The sequence below is a fragment of the Arachis ipaensis genome, chromosome B3 (genome assembly GCF_059453495.1).
Source record: "Arachis ipaensis isolate K30076 ecotype BB chromosome B3, ASM5945349v1, whole genome shotgun sequence".
Taxonomy (NCBI): domain Eukaryota; kingdom Viridiplantae; phylum Streptophyta; class Magnoliopsida; order Fabales; family Fabaceae; genus Arachis; species Arachis ipaensis.
In genome coordinates, this window is record NC_142438.1 from 2,234,595 (window position 1) to 2,261,153 (window position 26,559).

General features: G+C 37.9%; 2 protein-coding genes across 2 annotated transcripts; both read right to left on the bottom strand.

Moving 5' to 3' along the window:
• Positions 1-108: 108 nt before the first annotated feature.
• Positions 109-4,353, bottom strand: LOC107629330 (poly ADP-ribose polymerase 3). Its single transcript, XM_016332096.3, has 17 exons — positions 4,249-4,353; positions 3,888-4,162; positions 3,620-3,815; positions 3,408-3,527; positions 3,263-3,320; positions 3,118-3,187; positions 2,742-2,904; positions 2,531-2,664; positions 2,187-2,424; positions 1,965-2,092; positions 1,815-1,891; positions 1,567-1,727; positions 1,289-1,498; positions 1,115-1,217; positions 946-1,028; positions 723-866; positions 109-649 (listed from the first exon to the last, which is right to left on the bottom strand). Exons 1-17 carry the CDS (start codon positions 4,252-4,254, stop codon positions 398-400), a joined length of 2,418 nt encoding a protein of 805 aa, XP_016187582.1. The 5' UTR covers positions 4,255-4,353; the 3' UTR covers positions 109-397.
• An 8,368-nt stretch (positions 4,354-12,721) lies between these two features.
• Positions 12,722-16,849, bottom strand: LOC107611797 (uncharacterized). Its single transcript, XM_088509651.1, has 5 exons — positions 16,844-16,849; positions 15,586-16,733; positions 14,572-15,505; positions 13,695-14,286; positions 12,722-13,557 (listed from the first exon to the last, which is right to left on the bottom strand). The coding sequence occupies exons 1-5, from the start codon at positions 16,847-16,849 to the stop codon at positions 12,722-12,724; spliced, it is 3,516 nt and encodes a 1,171-aa protein (XP_088365777.1).
• Positions 16,850-26,559: the final 9,710 nt, after the last annotated feature.

Genomic DNA, 26,559 nt, shown 5'->3' on the forward strand with positions numbered 1-26,559 from the left:
ATTTAGCAATATTATCCTCTCATTAACTATTTAGGAATTATATATAAGATTTCAGTGGAAGCATCCACGCGACATTAATTCAAAGAAGAAAAGATCATCTAGTCCTCCTTTTTGACATAATATTCAGTTGAGAACTCGTTGCTTTATATTTCTAAGAGTAGTTAAAAACATAAGATACATCACAGAAGGCGACTGTCCACTGCTCTATATATACATTAGATCAAAAGTTCACAGCACTGCACTCCAATAGTAACCTAATCTGTTGCAGTCTGGTATGTAATGTACACCAAAAAAGAAAAAGAAAAAGAGGACACATCTTCCACTTCTTTCTAAACTTGAAAGAGCTTCAGCCAAAACACATGGTCCTTAATTTCACCATCACAAAATGCTGGTCTCTTCACTCTGCGGTGTCCATCACTGCTCCCTTCTCCTCATACTTGACTCCCACCAAGTAGCATATTCTCACCTGCTTAGGATCATAAACAGCATACTCATTGTATTCCAAAGGGCTATCTTTATGCTCTGACGCAACTATCCTTCCCGAGGGGACTTTGATGTCATCCTTCCAAACAAAGTGCTCTGACTCGTCTGTTTTCTTCTTCCCCAGCCCCTTCACTCCAACCTTCTTTTCCTCCAAAGATGCCGTGTCCTGTGCCATGCAATCACATTTCACAATGTCAAAGAAAACATCGAAGAAACTATTCTACTCTTAGGTGCCTTACCTCTGGCGGGGATTTCAACTCGGTGATCTCATTCCCCAAAGAAGCAATCGCCAAAACCAAGAACCCTTCAGGCCTGTCCACCGCTGTAAAGCCATATCTTGCAGCCTCCGCTGCAGCATCTGAACAAACAATCGCCTTCCCAAACTGTTGCAGTTCAATGGAGCCACGGATCAGAATATTCTTATCACGAGAATCGAGTTACAGTAACACTAATTTATCGTACCATGTATCCTGGCACTGGTAGTGAACATATAGCTGGTAAGAACCCCTTGTGCAAGTGCCTCAAAAGATTTGAGCTTCGTGTTCCTTGCATCACAGCATAATCACCACATTTAGAAGATAATCATAATTACGCTTTGTTCACCAGAAAGTTGAGATGTCGTGTTTCTTACCACACCATAAAAGAACCTTGTTTGGGAGCTTCACTATGTCTTCATAGGGTGGGCATGCACTCGTTTCCACAGAAAATATGTTCTCCACAGAAACCCCATATTCCTGAGATTCATTACAAGTAAATTAATCACGTCAACACACAGAAAAATGACATTCTGAATTCCAGATGTTACCATGTCACCAACTTTGACTGGTTCATAAGTTCTCTCCAGATACTTGACAATCATATCATAATCATCGGAATCCTTCTCCAAGGGAGAGATTGAGCAACCTAATTTGTTGTAGGTCTCTGACAAGGGGTCATCAATGGTAGAGCCACTCACATCTCCTATGAGGTGAGAAGCCACGGTTATGTCCCTGACACCCTCCAGGGCAGCAGCAGCCTAACAAGATAAGAGTAAGAGTGATTAACACAAGTGAATGATTTGAAGCAAATTACCATTAGGCTTACATGTTCTGCGATCTCTTGATAATCTCTGAAAAGGAAAGGCCTAGTAGAGGGCATCATAGTGAACCATCTTTGGCTAAAATCTGTCCAGACAGCCTCAGCCTTTGGTCCACTCTCCTTCGATGACTTAACCTTCTCTATGAACTCCAACAATGCTTCCTCACCTGATGTACCTCTTGTCAGTCTCGTTGAAAGTACTTGACAAAAATAAATCAAATAATCAGGGAAAAAATAATTGCCAAATTGCATACATCTTTTCAAGTGAAACTGTGTAACCATTCCTATGGGAAGGTCTGGCGAGTCGTAACCCATCTCCATCAGCGCATACCTGATTTCAGTATTCCAATATTCGGTTATTTCTAAACAGCCGCAGCAGCAACTCTAAAAGGCAGTGTTCATACCTGTATATCTCCTGGCTGCATAAAACCTTGACGAAATTGGCAACCATAGGCTCAAGTTTACAGTGTGTAGCTGCTATCCCCAGCTGTCGCAGTCCCAGTGCGCCGTGCCGGACTTCTACTCCATCATCCTAAGCCACGTTCCAAGGAGATTGTTGCATTCTTTTATCTCACAAGTGCTAGCAATGGCATACCTAATGCTTAGAAGTAGCAGTAGAAACATACCATGTCAATGGGGTAGAACTTGAGTGGCTTTTTGCTGAACTTCTTGTCTCTTTCCCAAGGCTCAAACTCGTTACCGGTGATCTCTTCAAAGAGCCTCGTAAACTCTCTCAGAGCATTATCCACGTTATCAAACTCTTCCAGTCTCTCCTCTGCATTAAGATCGTCTCCAGCTCTTGCTTTCTTGAAGAATAGATGCAAATGATTCTCCGGGACCGTAATGAGTTGCATGACACTGTAGCTGCTCCAAATCCACATCACCCATAATCAGGAGGTTTTGTCACATAAACGCAAAGATGAACAGAATAGAATATAATAGAATAAAACGAAGGCGAAATTGCAATCACTGGTTGAGTTGTCGGGCATGGTCGCAGAGGGAGAAGGCACAGTTGTACAAAATTCCATCTTTGTCAAATATGTAGCCTCCTTGTTCCTGCAATTTGGTATCTTTGTAGACCCCTCTCTTGCCATAAAGCTTGAGCTGTGACAGAAAAAGAGGAGTGTGAAAGATTAGAGAGATTAACATTTATATTTAGTAGCTTGAGTTGGTGAATAGACCTGTGAAACTAGAGATTCAATGGGGTGGTCTCCAGGATGGTGTTTATCCCCGGCTACTGCGGACAGATGAGTGACAAGTTCATAAGCGTCCAAAGGTTGAGGTTCTTGTTTCTCGATTGTGTCGCTCAACCAGGCCTCCGTTACCACTGGTATACCCCTCTCCCTAGATTACATAAATAAAATTAATGTGTTACTTAAAAAAAATTATTGTGGTTAAGCTTATGTATTTTTAAGTACTCCTTACGTACTCTTTAGATATTTTTATTATAATTAATTAATTATTATTAATATTAAACTAATAAAAAAATAATTTAGATAATAGTATGCATGGTAAATGAGGTGATCATATAATCTGAACGGATCAAAGGAGACTGACATGACTTCTGCAAGTTTGGAAGTGCCACCGCGTTCTCTTTCAGCAGGCGAAGCCACCAAACAGGTTGACCCTAATAACGATATAAATTGGAAGTTGGAGTTGGTAATTAATTAAATGAAACAAGAGCAAGTGCTTAATTAATTACCAATGATGGAGTTGGCGACCTTCCCTCCATGCTTCTCAATACTCGTTTTCCAATAATGCTAATTAATAACAATACAACACGTTGGAAATTTGTGTTAGCGTGATAAACAAAAGTGTGTAGTGTGGAGTGGTATATGAATACGTACATGCGTACGAGAAAGACGGCCCATGAGAGAGATGGTCATGCCAGTGAAAGGCTTGTCGGCTGAGCCTAAATCCCTATGAGGCCTGCCAGCAGGAGCAACTTCTTCGTATTTCTTTAACAACTGCATGCCATGGTGCACATGGAACATGAATATAAGAAATGAGACGTAAGAGATATATATATATATATAGAAATACAAGGTAAGAGATGGACATGTGCGACGGGAGTGTCGTGAAGGGAATCAGGTAGCTTGGTGGTTTGGTGCTTTCTGGGAGGGTCTCTGGTGGAGAAGGTGCAGCTACACCACTCGCTGTAGAACCCTCTACAACAATAGCGCCTACCATCGAACTCCAAGCTCCCATTGCAAACGGGACACTTCTCCAGGGCACCATAAAAAAGCAAGTCTTCACTGATATATATACATACAACATTAGTTTTATTGTGAATAAATCAGAGTATGTATGTATGTATTTACTTGTACCATTTTCTAGTGATTTCAAGGTCAGAGTTAGAGGAAGCAGAGGAATCAATGCCATTGGCCTCAAGAATTTGTCTCATGTCATCAACAGAGAGGTGGTCGCTCATGGCCTTGGACAAGTCGTCAAATTCAGCACATGAGGATTTTCCATTGGTGGTGTTGTGGACATCATCAAATTCTATTTTGGCCTTCTTTGGGGTGTTATCGTGAGCCTGCTTATTAATGGACTCTGCCTTCTGCTTCCTTGTCATAATCACCTTCTCTTCCTCTCCATGAACCTGATGACCATCAAGTATAATACACATTCATTCTGATCCTAAGAAAGAAACCAACCAAATCCAAACATAAACAACAAAAAGCAAACCTTCATGTTGAACTCTGTAATTTCCAGATTTGAAGAAACACAACACTGAGCAGCAAGTGAAGTGTGAATGGATCATAATTATAAGGAGGTCTGCCCTAAATAAGCATAAGCCGAGAGATATCCCGAGGTGCCACGAGTATCCACTTCTTGTCCTCATCACAAGGTGCCACGTCTACCAACAACTCTCTTCTTTTCACACGTGCCTAAATGCCTCTTTTTCCACCCGACACCTGGTACTTCGCTACACCTCTCCAAACGGTGCCATGCAATCTATCTATCTATCAAACACATACATACATACACTTGACTCATTCATTCCCTTAAACATATTTATATTTCTTTACAAATCTCTATAGTTGATGTGCTTTCTCCGGTTTTTTTTTTTTTTTTCTGTATCATCTCTTCTTTTATCTTTATCAACTTCATTTTTTTATGCACCAATACGTTTGTTACATTTAAGTGGTTTTGTTTTGGCTTAGTCACTGTCGTAGCTATTTCGATGAATTTTTATTTATTTCTGAATTAGCTATAAATTCACTTTTTTAAGTATACCATACAATTTTTTTTTATTTTTTGTATTATGAAATTTGATGAATTCTATATTTTATTTTGAGAGGATATTAAAAATAGTACGCTATTATTTAAATTATTATTTTATTAGTTTGATGTTGATAATAATTAATTATAATAGGAGTACATATATATAAAATTAACCACAAAATATTTTTTTGTTTTTATTTATTTTAAAACTTTTAAAATGAAAATAATTAATCTTTTTCCCTTTCTCAAAAAAATATTTTTAGTTAATCTTATGTACTTCTTATGTACTTTTACTGTAATTAATTACCATCAATATTAAACTAATAAAAAATTAAATATTCTCCACGTACAAATTATTTACATATACAAGTCCATACAAATCTCTTTAACCTAATTCACCTCACATGTCACTTTTTTTTTTGTGACTGAACATAACACAAAGAAAAAAGACCTAAGAAAAAGAGTAGTACTTCTCTCTAATAATAATGTCTAAATTATTAGGAGGCAGTAACCACTCTAGATACACCTGCTTGTTTAAAACAGCAGTCTTAGCCATTAAATCAACCGCTTTGTTTGCTGTTCGCTGGATGAGCACTAAAATAGCTGTCCAATTGCGCTGGAGCATCTCTTTGATTTTGTCAAGCAGACCAGAGTCATTCCTAATCATGCTGGTTGTGCCTCGCGAAATAAGAAGAAACGCATCAAGATTATCAGTTTCACATATGACCTCTTTGCATTCGCAATCCCAAGCTATAACAAGCCCTCTCCAAATAGCATGAAGCTCACAACAGAGAACACTAGAAAGAGGTATACTAACAGAACAACCTTTTATCCAAATTCCCATGCTGTCTCTAATAATACATCCAAAGCCAGCTAATTGCTCATTTTCAAAAACGCTTGCATCGCAGTTCACTTTACAAACATTCATTGGAGGTGGTTCCCAGTTATATTTCAAATAAGAAGGAATAATATGTTTTTGGTTGATAACAACATTAGAGAAATCTCGAGCAGCATGTTTAACTAAGTGAACAATTTTCTCCTTACTCCATGGATCATCTTGGTGGAAGATGTCATTGTTCATATCCCTCCAAATCCACCAAAAGGCCACTGCAAAGAGAAACTCATTTTTGTTGAGATTAGAACGAATCCAAGACACAAATTCCAAACTAGAGTCCTTAGCGGTCATTTCCCAAATTTAAGCTAATCCAAATCTGACGAGCTTTTTGGCAAGTCCTAAAGCAGTGGTTAATATCCTCTAGAGCAAGATAACATCTCTGACAAAAATCAGAAGTAGAAATACCTCTTTGAAATCGGTAACTAGCTGTGGGAACTCCGTTGTTATCTTCTCCGGTATTCTCAAGCGCCAAAGCCAAAGCCAATTTTCATTATCATTCCAGCCAAATTTCTTCTTCAGTAGCCATTCATACCCGCTTTTAGTCGAGTAGGTGAGAGTATTTGAGTTTGTCCAAAACCAACCTGTTTTATCTCCTGCCTGCTTGATAGGATCAAAGAGCATCAAATCAAGTTTAACTTCTTTCGGAATCATTGTGCAAAGAATATCACACCGCCAATGCCCATGGTGCCAGACATCTTCTAACTTCAAGTGAGAATCAGAAATGTGCACAAAAGGAACCAAAGGAGCTAGCGTTCCATATGGTCGCCAAGCATGATACCAAAAGGATTGAGACATCTTGCCTGTACACCAATCAAAACCATCACGAAGCTTTTCTATTGTCTTATAAATCGCTCGCCAAGTGCTTGAAACATTATTAGAAAATTTGGGTGAAAAGCAAGAACTCCCAGATAAATATTTTGCCAACATAATTCTTACCCAAAGCTTATCTTTATTATGCAATAATTGCCAAACAAGCTTTCCGAGTAAAGCAAAATTTACACGTTGAGTATCTCTAATTCCCAATCCTCCATATTTTCTTGGAGTGACAACTTTGCTCCACTTGACCAAATTTAAGCAACGCTCCCTCACCTTTCCTTTCCACAAGAATTGTCTAAGCATAGAATCAATCTTTTGACAAACCGAAGTAGGAAAAAGAGTCACTTGCATCTGATAAATAGGAAGAGAAGAAGCAACAGATTTAATTAAGCAAAACCTGCCTGCTCTGTTAAGGAGTCGACCTTTCCAACTAGCCAGCCTATTCTTGATATTCTCTAAAGAGTCTGAAAAAATAGATCTAGCAGCTTGAGGATGATTAAGGTTCACCCTCAAGTATTTGCCTAGGTCACTAGTAAAAGGAATATGAGAAACACCAGCCAACATTTCCTTCATTCTATTAGAGATATTTCTAGAACAAATAGCTTTAGATTTTTCAATGTTAACCTTCATACCTGAAGCTTTACAGAACAACTCCAAAGTGTGCACAACATTCTGAACTTGACTTTTCTTCGCTTTACAAAAAAGGAGGAGGTCATCTGCAAACATCAAGTGAGAAACTCTAGGTCCCCCACTAGAAACAGCCACACCATCCCAAATACCCTCGTCAACTTGTTTGGAAATGAAGCACGCCAATCTCTCCATGCACAAAACAAATAAATATGGAGAAATTGGATCCCCTTGCCTGAGCCCTCTGCAAGGTTGGAAGCTGTCCAATCTATTCCCATTCCAAACGATGGAAAGATTTGAGACCTGAACACAATTCATTACAAGCCGAATAATTAGAGAAGGAAAGCCAAAAGATTGAAGAGTGTACTCAAGAAAATTCCAGTCAACTCTATCATAAGCCTTTTCTAAATCAATCTTAAAAGCCATAGCTCCTTTTCTAGATTTTGTCCGCTTAAGAAAGTGAAGAACTTCTTGGACGACAATAATATTATCAGGTGCTCCTCTACCATGAATAAACCCTCCCTGAGTTGGGCTAACAATCTCATCAAAAAATGGTCGTAATCTATTAACCAGCACTTTAGTCACTAGCTTATAAATTACATTACAAAAGGCTTATTGGCCGAAAATCCTTCAATCTAGTTGGAGGGTCGCACTTAGGGATAAGAACAATCAAAGTTTCCAACAAAGAATGGCTGAACGTCTCCCCTAAGAATACTTTCTGAACAGTACGCCATACCTCATGACCCACCACATCCTAATATTCCTTGAAGAAAAAAACTTGAAAACCATCCGGCCCAGGAGCTTTGAACGAGTTCATATTATCCAAAGCTTCTTTAACCTGGTTTAGACAAATTATCACAAGCATCCTGGCTAAGAGATGGCATAGAAATTTCTTCCATGCAATTAACCTCAACAGGCTCAGTAGAACAAAAAATATTTTTGAAGAAATGAACAACCTCCCTTTGCAAAACTTCCGGATCATCAGACCAAGACCCATCACTGACTAGCAACCCATGAACCTTGTTAGATTTTCTTCTAAGGATGGTTTGCATATGGAAAAAGCTAGTATTTCTATCACCATACCGAACCCATTGATCTCTTGACTTCTGGTACCAAAGCAATTCTTCCTGGGCCAAAACTATATTTTACTTAGCTCTCAATTCTTCCTCTTTGTGCTTCAGAATCGGATCATCATCAGCTTCCATTTTCCGTTGAATACGATTCAAATAACCCTCCAATTCCCTCTGTTTAATAAAAATATTGTCGAAGACCGTAGAGTTAAATTCCAACGAAGCTTCTTGGACCCCCAGCAACTTCTTATGGATGCCAAAGCCTGTACTATCCCAAGATTTCTGAACAATGGCCTTATAATCAGGATGCGTTGCCCATGCCACTTGGAATCTAAAAGGCCGGTTTCCTTTCTTGATAGGAACTCCTTGACATCGGATAAGTAGGGGACAATGATCAGAGTGGGAACGACTGAGAACCTCACATGCCACTATCTAGCCAACTTTTCAATTAACACGTGAATTTATAATGGCTTTTTCGAAAGAATTTCGTTTCCTTTTTCGAATTTTTCTAACGTTTTCGATCTACGTTCTCTTCTATCTCTGCGTTTCGTTCGTCTCTGCGTTCTCTTTTTTCGTTTTTTGTGATTTCTTTCGTTCTTTTTTTAAATCAAACTCTGAAATTAATTTTGAACAGTTATCTCGTTGTTGAAGATAATGAATGATACAAGTTCAGATTGTCAATTGAACCGAACGAAGTGGATTATTGTTTTGAATTCAATCAAGTGGCTTAGGTATGATTTGATTCTAGTTAATGTTTTCGTTAGTAGTTTATGATTCGGTAGGTGAATAATGTTGTTTTTTTGTGAAGATTGTTGTTCATCGTTGATGGTTTGAATTGAATGTAATATAGGAGGTCTATATTAAAGAAAATATTTTTGTGTATTTGCAGCAAATTTCGGTGTAAAACTAAGACATTTATGTGTATTGTTTAAGAATTTTTGGTGAATTTGTATTAATAAGTTATGCATAGTTCAAAATTCTTCATCTTTCTCTTTCCTCATCTTTTGCTGCTTCTTCTTCTTCTTTTTTTCATCATTATCAGCATCTTCTTCTTCTTCTTTTTCTTATTCATCTTTTCCTTCTTATTTTATCTTCTCAAATTTTTTCTTATTTTACTCCCTTAATAAGAATAAAAACAAAAAAAAAATCAAACAAAGAAGAAGAAAAAACATATAATACTCCAAAATTACTTGAAAGAGGATGAACTTACATTCATTCAACTAAATGAAGAAAGAAATAAGAAAAATAAATGCAGCATTAAAAAAATATTTTTTTTGTAGTTATAACAAATTTTGGTGTAAAACTAAGACATTTATGTGTATTGTTTAAGAATTTTCGGTGGATTTGTACTAATAAATTCTGCACAATTCAAAACTCTTCATCTTCCTCCTCTTTATCTTCTGCTACTTCTTTTTTTTTTTCATCATCATCACCATCTTCTTTTTTTCTTTTCTTATTCATCTTTCCTTTCTTATTTTACCTTATCAAGTTTCTTCTTGTTTTACTCTCTTAACAAGAATAAAAACAAAAAAATCAAACAAAGAAGAAGAAGAAACACATAATACTGCAAAATTACTTGGAAGAAAATGAACTTACATTCATTTAACTAAAAGAAAGAAAAAAAATGCAGCATTAGAGAAAATATTTTTGTATATTTACAGCAAATTTCGGTGTAAAATTAAGACATTTATATGTATTATTTAAGATTTTTCAATGGATTTGTACTGATAAGTTATGCATAATTCAAAATTCTTCGTCTTCCTTCTCCTCATCTTCTACTGCTTTTTTTATTCACATTTTCTTTCTTGTTTTACTTTCTCAAGTTTCTTCTTGTTTTACTCTTTTAACAAGAATAAAAACAAAAAAATCAAACAAAGAAGGAGAAGAAACATATAATAGTGCAAAATTACTTGAAAGAAGATGAACTTACATTTATTCAACTAAAAGAAAGAAAGAAATAAGAAAAAAAAAGAGAAGAAAAAAATGCAGCATTAGAGAAAATATTTTTGTGTAGTTGCAGCAAATTTCAGTATAAAACTAAGACATTTATATGTATTGTTTAAGAATTTTTGGTAGATTTGTACTGATAAATTCTTCATAATTCAAAATCCTTCATCTTCCTCTTCCTCATTTTCTACTGCTTCTTCATCTTCATCTTCTTATTTCATTTTCTCATAATTCTTTTCGAATTCAGTTTTAAAACTTTCTTCACCTTTCGTGACAATTTTGAGATATTTTTGAGAGATTTTGATTGTTGTTTAAATTTTGAGCATTGCGGTTTTGATTAAGAAAAAATAACCGTTTGCACTATTCTAAAGTTGGAAAAGCACATATTTACACGCAAATCTAAATTAAGGATTGTTTTTGTTGGATTTTAGCCAACCTGTATGAACTTTTACGTCCAAAAAAGTTTGTATATGAAACTAAAAAAATAATGGAGTTACCATGGACGAAATAAATTTCAAGGATTTTGTGGTATTTTTATCTACTTTCAAAGCTAAAACTACTTCTCAACATAAATTGAACGTGTGTGTATCTATACCGCTCAGAAATGAAGTAGTTTCTCTCACCTTTCTCTCTGCACAATTTTGTAAAAATAATTCCGAAATTGTTATTTTAATTGAATATGGTCTCCTTCAAGGCACATTGCTTTGGATTCTTGTTACATAGAAGTTTTAACATCATATAATTTGTTTAGTTGTTATGGTTCCATTGGTTCATAGCTCACACTCGAAGAACTTTAAGTCTATCCTTTATTTGAATGGAATGAGGGTACTGAATTTATCTGTTTGTCTAATGAACAAGAGAGATATTACTAAAGACTTATATATATTCTAATTTTAATGTTATTTTGCTATTTTTAAAAAAGAATAATTTAGTTTTGGTTCATTGTTTAGTAATTTGGCTATTTTTTTCTCTGGTTTTGTTTTGCAACGAGTTCTGAGTCAACAGAGAAACCCGATACACAAAAGACTCCTCTTTGACATTGAATGACTTCATTAAAGTTTGTATGTTTGGTAATTAAGTGAGTAAGTGCTCTATATTTAATTATTTATTACTCTACCTCTATATATATGTTGGACTTTACACAGCCTACAAAGCCAGTAATATATTATCTTTCCCTCTGCTGTCTAGTTATGCTATTATCTGCTTCGTTTTTTTAATTCAAAGTCTAATTAAGTTATGCACTTATTACTGGAATGTAAAAAATATTTGCTAGTGCATATGTGATGTTTACATGTCGTACAAATATGTGAAGAAAATTGAAATTGAAAACTGAGAAAGATAATAGAGAATTAATTACATTAAAAGAATAATAGAGAAAATACTCAGAGTGGTCCTTGAACTTGCACTCGATACTCAAAGTGGTCCTTAACCTTGCACTGGCCTCAATATTATCCCCGAATTTGACACAAGTGTTTCACGGCCGTCCCTGGAGCATTTTCCGGGGAATATTCCTTAACGGCGCGCTGACGTGTATGAGAGGGGCCACGTTGGATAGGTAACGGTTATCTGATGTGGCAGTTATCTTTTTTTAACTCAATTTAGTCCCTGAAATCATTTATAACCCTAATCCCCAATTTATCACGAGAAACCAGACTGTTTCCTCTTCTCTGCTCTGCTTCGTCTTCCCCGGCACCGTTGAGCTTGAGTTGAGTGGAGTGGGTCATGATGGGTGGAGGCAGCAACTATGTAAGTAGCTCCAGTAACCGACGTTCAGAGAGAAGCTATGGGAGGAGAACCACCAGACGCAGTCAGGAACGAGTTCCAGATAGGTGTGGGTGTGGTAGCCGACCCGTCCTGAAGTGGTCAGGAACAGAGGCGAATCCAGGGAGAGCATTTTATGGTTGTCCTAACTACAATGTAAGTGATTTTTGTTAATGAATATACCTAGCGTCGTTGCTTATTAAATTTGTAACATTTCTTCTCCATGGGCATGAAATGTGGTTGCAGAGTGTTGGTAAGAGGTGGTGTGGTCTCTTTATGTGGGCTGACAAATTGGCTGATGAAGAAGAAGAAAGTGACAGAGGTAGTTATGGCTTTGAAATGGAGGAGTGGAGAATGAAATTTGCTTGGAAACTTGGAAAGTTGGAGTGTGAAGTTAAGACTCTAAAAGTAGCATTTTGTTTGTTGTTGGTTGTTGTTACAGTAATTGTAATTGTTGTTTTGTGTAGTATGGAAGCAGTGAAGTTCAGTTGAATATTATGTAAAACAAAAGTTGTAATTGCTGTACCTTATGATGAAGAAATGAATTGATTTGTGTAATTCTATTTTAAGTAGCTAAGCAAGTGTAATAGAATTTGAAACATTTAACAATAACATTCCCACATGGTTAATTGTTTTCCAAAGTTGTCTGTGTCAAACTAGACACAAGCAAAAGACAACATAGAGTATTTAACTACCATAATCCAAAGGACATACACGATCAAAAGACAACATAGAGTATTTAGCTACCATGGAAATCAGAAACCATAAAGTTCAATGTTTAAAAGCAAAATATCTTAACAAAAAATTAGCAAAGTGTTCATTTGTTGAATTTTCTTGGTGGTTTGAACCCCGGAGTTGGAACAAAACGCATGGCGTTACGCAACCTTGAAGCTGTAGCTGCTGATGCACCAACCATTGGATCGATAGAAGCACTTGTCGGAGGTGGAGTATTTGAAATTGGAACAGTGGCTGGTGGAGGAGCATTTGAAACAGTTGGAGGAGGAGCACGGGTTGCTGCTGGAGGAATCGAAGCTGTTGCAGGTGGTGGGGGTTGTCTTCTTTTTTGAGGGAGCTTTGGTGGCCTTGCCTGGGGCTGATTTACCTTGTGGGCTTCTTCATTTTCATTTTCATTTTCTGACACCATTGGTTGACTCATGCCAACCTCAATCTCAGTAACATTGCCCTCATCTGGGACTTCAGGTGCAGCAGGGAGAGGTTGATTATTTCCTGTGTTAGCTTCAGTAGTAGCAGCAGCAGCTGTAGCAGCTGCAGCAGCTGCCACAGCTGCAACTTCGTCGTCAGCCTTCTTCTTAGCACAATTTCTCTTGTCGTGACCCTTGCCACCACAATGACGGCATGAACCCTCTTTATATACCCTCTTCATCTTGGTGATCTTCTGCTTCTTGTCTCCAACCGGGCCTTCATCAACTCCCTTTCTTCTTTTCTTCTTAGGTGCTCCTGGCATCTTCCTAAATTTTGGTGGTTGTGGTCTATTCTGAAGAGACTTCTCCCATAGTTTCTGGCCAGGAATAGGATTGATATGGAATGCATAGGTGTCATTGTATGCATCCATTGTCAACCATCTATGACAGAAGTCTTCGGGCTGCCTGCCTGCCCTAGCCATTGCAGCACAAGCATGGACACAAGGCATCCCTGTTTCAAATCAATTATATGCATCCAAGTTACTAAGTAATCAACTCCAATTCCAGTATACAATCCACAATAAATTAAGAAAAACAATTACAATATCAGAATAATTATTGGAAGGGTAATGACAATTAAAGTAATACCACTCAGTTGCCAAAGTCCACACGTGCATATTGCCTTTCCCAAGTCCACTACCATGTTTGTCGGCCACCCGTGTACCTCGAATTGTTCATAGTCCGCATCTCCGGACCACATTGGCAGCCAATTCTTTAAAGCATTCCTGATCTTTTCCAAGCGGCTACGTTGAACAGGGGGTAGTAACCCAACATGGTTCTTGAATTTCATTTTGTTTCGGGCTATTGTCCTCATGATATACATTCTAACTTCCTCGAGTAGTGTGATAATTGGTTTAGCCCTTGCTTCCTTGATTCTTGCATTGAATACTTCGCAAGCATTGTTACATATGTTGTCGCATTTTGGTTGGGTAGGGAAGAAGGCCCGACTCCATGCATCTCTTCGCCATTTGGCAAGGTACTCCCAGGCTTCCTTCTTAGCTCTCTGAATTTTCATCATTCCCTCAACGAATCCCTCTTGAGTGGTAGATCTTGCACACTCCCACAGTAATCCTCTGAGTTCGTTGTCTTTCCACTGCTTATTGAAGTTTCTCCACAGGTGCCAAACACAAAATCTGTGGTGGACACCAGGGAAGACCTCCTGGACAGCTATGATTAGTCCCTGCAGGAAACCACCACAGAAATTATTAACTTATAATATCGAGACCCAATTTGGTCCCTCAACTTATATAAGTGACATAAACTTAGTCCCTACACATACATAAGTGACAGTAAACTAGTCCCGGCTATATAGTAAGTTATACTACTATCTCATTATATTAATACAAGCATATTGAAACAGAATCATGAAAGCAAAACATGACAGCAACAATGTCTGAAAGAAACCAGTGTTATTGGAATCAGAATCATGAAAGCAATAACTAGTAAATATCAAATTCGTCGTTACCTTTTGCATATCCGAAATGAAACAGCATCCATTTTGGGTGTAGCTCCCTAGATCATCATGCAGCAGTTCAAGGAACCACCTCCAGTTATCTGTGTTCTCCACTGGTACAATGGCATATGCAATTACGTAAATATGATTATTGGCGTCTTGTCCAATGGCTGCCAATATTTGTCCACCGAATCTGGTTTTCAGGAATGCTCCGTCAAGCCCAATTAGAGGTCTGCATCCTGCCTTAAACCCCTTCATGCATCCATCGAGACAAATGTACATCTTGTCAAAAGTGGGCTCTTCTGAGTGGTTTGGATGAGGAATTGTGGCGATGCGCACAGTAGAACCAGGGTTGCACTTAAGGAGAGTCTCACCATAATCTCTCACCATCCCATACTGTGCAGCAGCATCACCATACACAATGTGCCTTGCATCTCCGAGTGCTCTTGTCAGGGAAGATTTGTTCAACTCCAAGTCATATTTACTTTTAAAGTAAGTTAAAGCTTCAGAGTGCTTCAGATTCGGAAATTTCCTAAGCTTCTTGACCAACTTGCTAGCTAACCACCCTCTGTTAGCTAATCTATTTTTTATCTCCCTTGGGCAAGTATGATCATCATTGAAGGTTTTAACTTGCCAGCAAACACTCTCACTATCCATAGAGGCATAGATAACCCATGGACAGTCCTCAACCTTACATGAAGCCCTACATCGTACTTTATCATTTTTCTTGAATCTAACTCTCCTACCTTCCTGGATGCAATACTCCCTCACAGCCTCCTTAAAATCAATCTTCGTGTTGAATTTCATCCCAACCTCTAATCGGATTTCCCCAAACCTTGTTCCTTCTCTGAAAACAGGAAATGCGTCGTCATTCTGAACTTCATCAAATTCATCCTCTGAGTTGGGGGTGTCCTCATTTCTTCGGAATGCCAAGAATCTGCCCCGTCTGACTCATCATGATATTCATCATGAGCATCATAAGCCCCAATATTAGGACTCTGGCCTCCCGGTTGTCCAAAAAAGAACTCATCATCTTCACCGGAATCATCCTCAGGTACTAATCCATCATCAGGTTCTAGTATCTCCTTCCACAAATTACTCTCCTTAACTTTTTTAGGGTGCTTCCTGTTTACCTCTTTCCTTTTACCTTGCAGTATTATATTGGTGACCTCTTCATCACTCGAACTTTCTTCAGCTCCGGGCTTGTAAGCACTATCCTCCGCACTTTCATAACTGTCCGAACAATCTGATTCTGATAACACAACCGTATCAGCCAGCTTTCCCTTACCCTTAGTTGTTTGCCTCCCCACATGACCTTTGGCTAGACCCCTGGTTATATATCTCCTATTCAGTGTTGTTCTTTCTTTGCCTTTCTTTCCAGTTTCTTTCAAAGCAGCTTGTTTCTTCTCTGTCCCATTCTTTGAGGGCACTTTCGGTTGGAAAATCTTACCCTGTTTTGGCTTAGGCACCACTGTTGGAGTACTTTTGGGAATTGGTGTTGATTTCGTGGTTGCAGCTTGTTCTTGAGTATGACCCATATTTTGGTTGGGTGGTGCAGGGGGGGTAGCAGCCATAGAAATTGGGCTCGGAATGGTGGATTTGAGGGTTGGAGTTGATTTGGTGGTTGCAGGTGGTACTTCAGTATGGTCCATGGGTGGGGCAGGGGTAGTTTTCGTAGAGGTTGCCTCCTGGGTGGGTTTGCTAGTACTCGGACGGTTGATACATGGGGTTGGAACTGGGTATGGAGGAATGGCCTTGGAGATTGCTCCTGTTCTCAGCAAAACTGGTTGGGTAGGGAGTTCAACCACCACCTCCTCCTTGTCCTTTCTGAATGGTGGTTCTTCCAAATACATTGGAATAGATACCCCATGTTCGTAGTACACATGCACCTCTCCATTGTTGTTTTCAGCAAGAAAGCACATCTCTAGCAGCTCAGCATCAGAATTAAGTTCCCTTAGGCCAGTCTCTAAGGGTCTCTTTGGAACCAGCCACCAACAATGTTCTGCCTTATCATACCCAAGTTCTTTGTAGTAATTCTTGATGAAAAAGACATCTAGCCTATCAGGATCAACCTTCGGAATCTCTGAAATATGGTCCCTGGTGTATGACACAACACCCTCTTCACTCCTCACAAAGGATCCCCCATGGTGACACACAATAGTTATGAGACCCATCTGAAAAAAAAAATAACAACTGATCATCAAGATAGCCATCACCCAGGAAAGCACAATAACACAAGTCCCTAACCCTCCATGAACACAAATAAACAGCATACATAAACAACCTGCATTCTTCTATTTTCAGCACATTACAACCATAGATACCATCAATGAAGCAAAAAAACAATAACAAAAAAACGCAAAATCAACGTACGCAGAAAACCCTAACAAAAATTTTCAGAAAAACCATATAACAAAAGGCAGAGCGAATGAATGTATAACAACTTAATAATGTACAAAAAGTCATGATCAACAAAAACAGAGCAGTAGATGGTAGCTATTATGTTTATCCTTTCTATTTTGCTTACCTCTAACAATCAAAGTGCTTCCCGTCAGACCGCTACGTGTGCAACAGAGACGGGATAATCACAATATGCTTGATTTTGTTAAGAGACAAGGCCAGCGAAAATCCCTCTCAAACTGGCGCCATTGAAGAAAATAAGGAGAAGATGAAGAGACTGTGTTGGCTTGAGAGAGAAGTATGCCCTGCATGTTACATCCCTTCTCCAAACACTAACCGACGATGTTTCAATGCAATTTGGGCGCCAAATTACAAAACGACGTCGTTTTGGAAGTCCAGCATGGCTTCCAGCGTGGCATCCGTAAGTCCAAGTCATCTTTCCGTCACTGGAAAATGCTCCAGGGACGGCCGTGAAACACTTGTGTCAAATTCGGGGATAATATTGAGGCCAGTGCAAGGTTAAGGACCACTTTGAGTATCGAGTGCAAGTTCAGGGACCACTCTGAGTATTTTCTCAAGAATAATAACATGTCTTTTAACTAAAGGATCACTATGTTTTGTCCGTTTGATAATATTTTTTTCCGTTAAAATTAAACTTCAAACAATTAGCCATTATACACATGAAACTATGAAAGTGTCTTTTAAGCAAGGTTCTAAAAACCGAACCGATCATCGAACTGTTCTAACTACTGATTTATTGATTCATAGATTCAATCGATTCGACCGTGGTTGAACTGAAAAAACCGTTTTATAATAAAATAATAAATGAAATATAAATAAACACATTAAAATATAATTATAGTCTAATATAATTATATAAATCTTAAAGTATCATCCAAATTAAAAGTACTACATAGACCAGAATGTTATGATCTCATTAGAAGGATCAGTTTTTCCGCGAACATTAGAAGTATGTGATTGACTTTCCTTAGATCCGGGAGGAAGATAAGGTTCATTGGAAGCCGAGTTATTCTCAGCATTATTATTCCTAGGTAGTTCTTGGTTGATACTCTCATACATACCTAAACATTACCAGCAATCCAATAACAATACAATCAAATCCAATTATTCAATTAAAACAGACAAACAGACAATAACAATCCATTCCAATAACAATACAATCCAATCCAATAACAATACAAAGTTCACAGTTCCGAGTCAATAACTTAGTTCAGTTGAAACTTGAAAGTTGAAACAGGCAAACAATTATAAATTATTCAATCAATTATATCAGTTCACACTTCACAGTCACAAAAAAAACAATTATTCAATCACTAATTCACTATATCACACCATATCAGTTCACAGTTGAATAACTTGAATAAGAGTTTACAGAACTTTACTATATCAGAGTTCACAGAGCTTCATTATATCAGAGTTCAATCATAAATTCATAGTTAATAAAAAAAATTACCTAGAGAACATGCAAGAGACTGTGGTTGCAGAGGAGGACAGAGACACCGAGCGACCAAAGGAGACAGAGACACTGAGAGACACCAAGGGAGACAAAGCATGCAAGAGTGGTGGAGCAGATGGTGGCTTTGAAGGTTGCGATGGCTGCTGCGCGATGGAGGGGAAGTGAACAAGCACGAGGCGGTGGCTGTTTGAAGGAACGACGACGGCGGCAGCACGAGACGGTGGCTGGACGGAGGTGAGCTCGATGAGATTGAGAGGATTGAGGAGCCCTCCCCCTGACTGAGTGTGTGTGCGAGACTGAGAGGAGCTCGATTAGGGCTTGGCTTGCGCGATGGAGTAAGAGTTAGAAATTGCTGGTGATTGAAACGGCGACGTTTAGTTGCCTTCTCTAAAAACCGGTCAGGTCACGATTCAGTTCAACCGATCAGTTCTCGACTGATTCACCGATTTGATGGCGGCTACAATTTTACCTATTGTCTGAACCGCTTTTTTCAACAGTTTACCGTTTGATTAATCTGACCGATCAGTCTAAACTAGTTTTCAGAACCTTGCTTTAAGTAACAAAGCATGATTAATGAAATAGAAAATGAGACAAAACTTGGAAACATGTTCATTTTGAATGCCCACTCTCATTTAATTATGAGCTTCTTAGTTTTTCTTTCCCCTGGAAAATTAATTAGGGTTAAAAGTGATCATACCGTCAAAAGAATATGGGATGATACATAATAGCTAAGCACGATTAATTGTTCCTTAAATGTGTGGCAGTAAATAATCACACTTCTGTAAGAAAGTTGGAGACAATTATGCGAAAAAATTGAGATTTATTTATATTTACTATTAATTTTTGAACTTTGACTTGGATAGTGTGAAAGGGAGACACGCACAATAATATCAGTAAAGAAAAATGCTGTGTCTTTTAAAATTTAATTTTTAATTAGTTTTTTTAATTTAAATAATATTATTTAATTAAATTTTAATTAAAATATATTTTTAATTTGTAATTAAATATGTTAGTAATTAAAATAAATTTAAATTTTAAATACTAAAATTTATCTAATTTTTACTCATTTTGTAAAATAGTTACTTTAATATTTTTTTATTCTCTCTGAACGTTCTTCTCTCTCATACGTTCTTTTCTTTTTCTCTCTCACATTCTTCACAAAAAATTTTGTAGAGGAATGTTACTCCTCTACTAGTTTATACTTAATATTTTATTATTATTATTATTATTATTATTATTATTATTATTATTATTATTATTATTATTAGATGAGTCGTGCTATTTTGTTTCTATTTGACTCGAGTGACTATGCATGCTAACTCAAAATTCATTCATCGTCATTATCGAATGAAATTTTAACAAAATTATATTAACATTTGAATTAAAGAATAAATGAATTATCAGTCTTTGCATTAATATTCTTTTCTTCTTTTTCCCTTTTCTTTTTCTTTGTTTCTTTTGTTTTTTTAATATTTATCTCTAAAATGATTAGAGAAGACCACCAACATAAAATTATTAGACCGAATTAAAGATAAATAAAAGAATAATTACACATCTAAAATTATTAAGTTATCTAAAAAATATTTTTAAAACATATCCAAAATCATAAATCTAAAATTTAAATTTAAACATTAAAAATAAAATTAATTTTTTATATCTTATTCGATTAAAGTTCATCTAATATTTCTTTTTTTTAATAGTTAGAATTTTTTGTTACTTATTTGAATATTAATGCTTTAAAAATTATTAAAATATACCTAAATAAAATTTCGTTTTTGCTTTCAATTGTAACACATCTAAAATTATTAAGTGATACACAAAATATTTATGAAACACATCCAAAATCATAAATCAGAAATTTAAATTTAAAGGTTAAATATAAAATTAATTTTTTTATATCTTATTCGATAAAAACTCATCTAATATTTCTTATTTTTTTATTATTAGTTGGATTTTATCGTTACTTATTTGAACATTAACGCTTTTAAAATTATTAAAATGTATGTTTGTAAAAATTGGTTATTTTTTTCAATTATTACACATCTAAAATTATTTTGACTTATCTACAAAATATGTTTAAAACACATCCAAAATCATAAATCTAAAATTTAAATTTAAATGTTAAAAATAAAATTAATTTTTTATATCTTATTCAATAAAAATGTATCTAATATTTTTTATTTTTTTATTAACATTTTTAAAATTATTAAAATAAATAATTAAGCTAAATTTTTTAGATCTTATTCAATAAAAATATATCTAACATATTAGTTCAAAATATGATCTCTTGTAGGAATTTTAGATGTGTGGGTTAATAATTAAAACCTTTAAAATTTACTTTTTGAATTTTAAATTAAAATCTTTAATTTTACTAAATTTAATATTTGGATATGTATTTAAATCATATCCTGTTAATAATTAAAAATATTAAAATTGAAACAAAAATTTTAAATTTTAAATTTATTTAGTTTATATTTTAAATGTGTATTTAATTTTAAAATTAAAAGATATTAAATCTATTTAAATGTATTTATTTTAATTTTTTTAAAATTATTATAATAAAAAATTAAATAAAAAATTACAATTAAAAAAATACCTAATCGTAAAGTAAACTAGTGATCCTATAATAACATACATCATATAATAACATACATCACTAGCTAGTCACCAAAAAAAATACATCACTAGCTACAAGAATTTCATAATAAAATTATAAAACTCATTAATTAAATTATTAAACTAGATTTTTCTAGCTACACGTAACGTGCGCCGCATATATTCAGCTGTCTTAAATCTTCTGCTTCAACATTTCTCACATCTCTAATTAAGGGGAGGATATTATATGAAGTGTATAGTTGAGAGGTTTTAAATAATTTAATTTATTTAATTAAGATTTTATTTAATAATTTTAATTATTAACTATACGTAAAATTAATTTTATATATATTGAGAATAATACAGAAGCAGAATTATGACATTGTAACAAGGTTGAAATTGAAAATATATAAATTAGAGATTCTATAGTAGTAATTGTGAGTATAGAGTTGATCGTGATGGATTTGATAAAATTATGGTGGTGAATTAGGCATTATGAAGTTATGGAAATGTGTATGAATTTGAGGAATAAAAAAAAATAGAGTAAATTATCATTTTTATTTATGAAAGTTGAAAATATTGACACATATATTTATAGAAGAAGAAAATTATTATTTGTATTTATGAAATATAGGTTTTGCACAATAAATTAAAATTATCCAAACACTAAAAAGTTATTTAAAAACTCCAAATTACTCATATCATTACCATTACCACCATCATCCTCCTTTTCTCTCTTCGCATTCCTTTTTTATATATTTTCTATTTCCTATTTTTTTCATTTTCACCCTTCTACTTCACAATGAACTTTTGCCGCTAGCTTCCTCTAACGCTATCGCAGCAGCCAAGAGACTCACAATCACCACCACTGCATCTTTTCCTCCATTTTCCAAGGCCTTCGACGCCCTTCCACTTCCGATCTATTTTGCCGAAAAGTAAATTCTATCTTTGCCTCCAAAAACCTTGAAGTTGATGGGCTCCCTAAAGCACTGTTGCGCGACCTCCATCAGCCACAATGACTTCAATTCACCAACCATTAGCACTGTCGCGCGACCTCAATCAACCACCACGAACCGACGTTACAGAGTGTGAGGACGCGGTCTCCGATGAGGACTGGACGTTGTGGCTTCGCAAGAAGATTGGAGAAAAATTTCATCCACTGGTGGTTGTTGTCGCCGTGACTTCAACACTTAGTTCTGCAATGGTACCTTTTAGACCCTTCATCTCTTCTCTCATTTTCTGTCATTATTGCTGGTGTTGTTATTATTGTTGGGGAATGTGGAAAGGAACAGAGATAAAATGGTGGACTTGCACCTTGCGGATTGAATTTGTGGCCTTGAATATGTTTCTTCTGTGATGATGTGGTTACGTTGGCTCAATTGGTTTCTGGTTCTTCTCCATTTGATGTATTCTGCTACTATTGTTGGTGCTTCTGTTGTGACAACACGTATATTTCAAAGAGAGAGAGAGAGCAATGCGATGATGCAGATGATGATAAGGATAATTTGAAATTTTTAAGTGATTTTTTAGTGTTTAGGTAATTTTGTTGTGCGGAACCCATATTTCATAAATATAAATAATAATTTCCTTCTTTTATGGATAGATGTATTAGCATTTTCAACTTTCGTAGATAAAAATAGTAGTTTATTCAAAAAAGTATTGGTGAGAGAGAAGAATATAATAATAAAGGAAAAAATTCCACATAAAAAACAAATTTTATTAACATTCAATACTTTTTGTTAGTTTAATTAAAATGTCAATTTTGTTAAGCATTATCAGTTAACATTTTTAAAATTATAATTTTATTTTAAATTTTAATAAATTTTAAACTTTTAAATTCTAATTCTAAAGTTTAAATTCTTAAAAAAGTTTTACAATTAAAAAATAAATTAATTAAAAATTCATTTTTTATACTTACTTTTTGTTCGGTAGGTCGGTTACCGGACGGTTCGGGTCAGGACCCAGGGTGAAGGAAAGGGCTCGTCTAGTCACGGTCTTCCAGTCCGGGGCTGGTGAGGTCCCGAGCACGTCGTGTGAGAGAAGAGGGAGGGTGCCACCTGCAAAGACACTCCGACGCTCTTGTCAGAATATGTGCAGGCGAAATGAGGGTGGTGTAGGGATGTGACGTACCTCGGGGGAAGAGCCAGTCTTCCCCTTATATACATGTCAGTATTGGGCCCCTCTAGAGGGCAGGCCCATATTCCCAAGGACGCTGTCCCATAGCTGTGAGAGAGCCGTACGGGACGCGTGTCCGGGTCGGTTATGAGGCGTGTAGTCGGGCCGGGTGAAGCTCGGGTCGGGTTGACCCGTGGGAGCCCAAGGCCGTAACAGTGCCCCCGACGCGCCAGTGATGGTCGTGAGGCGATCGATGGTGCGTGATATCCTTGTTCGTGTGTTGTCGTCGAGTCGGCTGACTGTGGGAGAGACGCGTCTCTGGTGCGCGTGTCTCTTGGTCTGCTGAGGCGTTCGTTCGTCGCTTCGTTCTTCGCACTGAGCATTAAATGCTCGTAATGATTTGAAAAAACCCCGTGCGCAAAGACCATTTTGCCCTTGCCTTCTTTCGCGCTTATCATGATGGTTTTTAAACAGATTTCTTTTCTCTTCCTCCCACTTTGCTATTTTCATCTTCTTTTCTCCCTGACATCCAAAAATTCTCTATTCGAGCCAACTTGTGCCTCTCTTTTACACTCCAGTTTCATACTCCATTTCAGGTAATTTCTTGATCCTTCTCCCCCTATGTTTATATTATGCCTCACTGTTGCGGTAGTTATTGTTTGTATGTTTTGGTTTACTTTTGCTGAATGGCCTTCCACTGGTGGGGTAGACGAACTAGGGGAGGGGTACCATTCCTGGGTAGGTTTTAGGTGATTTGCGTGATAGGCGTAGTTTTTACCTGTTCTTGGCCATGATCTAAGTTTGAAAAGGCGTAGTTTCTGGGTTTCTATGGACTCCCGACCTCATAGTCTAACGGAGTGGTACCCCGATGTAGGTATGCCTTGCATCGTTTCCCGGTCTTCTGGAACTGGCGCGGCCTACGACCCGTACGCCTGGGTGACCGACGATATAAGGAGCTCACCCAACCAAATGGACTTGGAGGAGTTGACCGAGTTCCGGCAAGCCGGCTACTTGTGTGGGGGGACTGACGAGGAGGCCAACTACGAGGCCATTATCCTTGCCCCAATGAGCGTATTTATGAGCTCAACTTCCACTCCCCTCGTGTCCCCGATTGGATCTGATTTTACAAGTCCATGTTCACACAAGTTGGCGTTCGGATACCGTTCTCCGACTTTCAAATGGCGCTGCTGAACCGGATATCCGTCCCCCCTTCTCAGCTTCATCCGAACAGTTGGGCTTCGATCCGCTGTTTCAAAATGGTTTGCGAGCACCTGGAGCTGCCGGTGTCGGTGGACGTTTTCCTCTTCTACTTCAACCTTACCAACCCTTCCAAACAGGGGAAGGCGAGAAAAGGGTTTCTTTCTTTCCGTTCCGCCCAGGGTAGGAGAATTTTTGGCCTTTTTGAGGACTCCTACCATGGTTTTAAAGATAAGTACTTCAAGGTTCGTCCCGTCAAAGGTCGTCACCCCTTTTGGTTGTCGTTAGAGGGGGAGCGCCTTATCCAAACTTATTGGAGTTTTGGTGCGGGGTCGAATCCTTTCATCAAGGTGACGTACAAGAGGTTGTCGGCTGTAGATAAGCAAATAGCTGACGTACTTTTTGCCATTTTTGAAAAGAACCCCGTGAACCCTCATCTTCTTATGGGTGAACGGGAGGCCGCCAGGAGCTATATTCGTGAGTTGTCTTCTTTGTTTGCCTATGTTTCTTTATTGTTGTTTTTCTTTTCCCGATCTAACGACTAACGTGCCTGTTGTTCGTTGCAGTGGAAATGTCTGCCACCGTGACCGGTCTTGAGAATCTGATGAAGACCTTTTTTGAAGCCAGTGACGACGAGAATGCCAAAGAGAAGGATGTCGGTAAGTCGGAGGGTCCTTCTGGGGAGAAGGAGAATCAGGCTGTGCCTTCTCCCCAGGGTGCCGACGTGTCGGGGAAACAGGTTGCAGGGGGCCAGGCTTCCCCTACCCGTGAGGAAGGGCCCGCTGAAGGACACACGTCTCTCACCCCCCAGCCGGATAGTGACGTGGAGCTCATCCATACTCCTAAGAAGCGAAAGATGTCTTCCAGCCCGGAAGGGGCCCTTACCATAATGGAAAGGAACTTTAATGCTACCAAATTTATTGATTCCCAGTTGTTACCCGGGACAGAGGAGCATTTTTACGAGACCGAACTGTCCGGGCAGGCGAGGTGGATGTATCGCACCTTGCTTCGTGGGGCCGTGATAGCTCGGAAGGCTGAATTCAAATTATCGGGGATGGAGGCGCTCCGAAGGAAGCTTGAGTCCTCTGTTAAGGAGAACAATGACTTCAAGGCTCAAGTTGAACTCCTCCAGGGTCAGCTGTCCGAGATGGGGGGAAAGCTTAGCGCTGCTGAGGAGAAATCGTCGTTTGTTGCGGAGAGGTTGAAGGCGTCCGATGAGACCGTGGCCCGGCTTCTTGAGCGTGAGATGACTTTGGAGGGTCAGCTGAACGCCGCTCAGGGTCGGGTTGTCGCCTTGGAAAAAGAGCGGGAGCAGGCCGTCTCGGAGGCGAAAACCGCTAAAGCTGAAGTCGCTGAGCTTAAGAAGAAGCTTAAGGTGACCAAGGAGCAAGGGAAGAATGCCATCTCGATGACCGAAGATGCCCTGAAGGCTCAGCTGAGGATCGCAGCTCCTGATTTCGACACGTCGTCAATTGGTGTTTTCAAGACTATCCAGGATGGAAAGATTGTTGACATGCCGAGGAAGTGAGGTCGTGTAACTTAGGATATTTTGTAACGCGTTTGCTGAACAACTTATTGCTCGTTTTTTGTTTTGACTCTTTATAAGTTATACTTACTTGGTCATTTGGCCGGGTTGCCGTTTACTATATTTGTTGTCGTTATTTCTCTTGGGGGGCTCGCGCCCGTTTTCCCGTTTTATGATTGTTATAGCTTGGATCGCCGTGGTCGTGTTGTCGTCGCAGTTGGCTTTGGCCGTAACGAAGATGGCCCCCGGGGTGATCAGTCCCGGTCTGCCGTTTTAAGGCGCGCTCGTGTGCGGCGCACGTAGAGAAGAGGTAGACAAGTACGAAAATTTTTTTGACAAGTATGAGTTAATCGTTAGCTAAGCAAATTAATAAATATGGCGAATATTTGACAAGATAAAAAGGTAGATTGTCATGCAAACAAAGCAGGTATTTACTATTTCTTTAGGTTCTCAGGTCGGCGAGTCGTCTGGTCATGGGTAGAACCTTCTTAAGCTACCCGCATTCCATGTTCTGGGCACTTCCTTGCCGTCGAGTCTTTCGAGCTTGTAAGCACCTTTGCCGAGTACCTCCCTTACCCGGTAGGGACCTTCCCAATTTACCGCTAGCTTGCCTTCCCCTGGGGTCGGGACGCCGATGTCGTTGCGTCGCAGGACGAGGTCCCTTTCCTCGAAATCTCGTTTGAGGACTTTT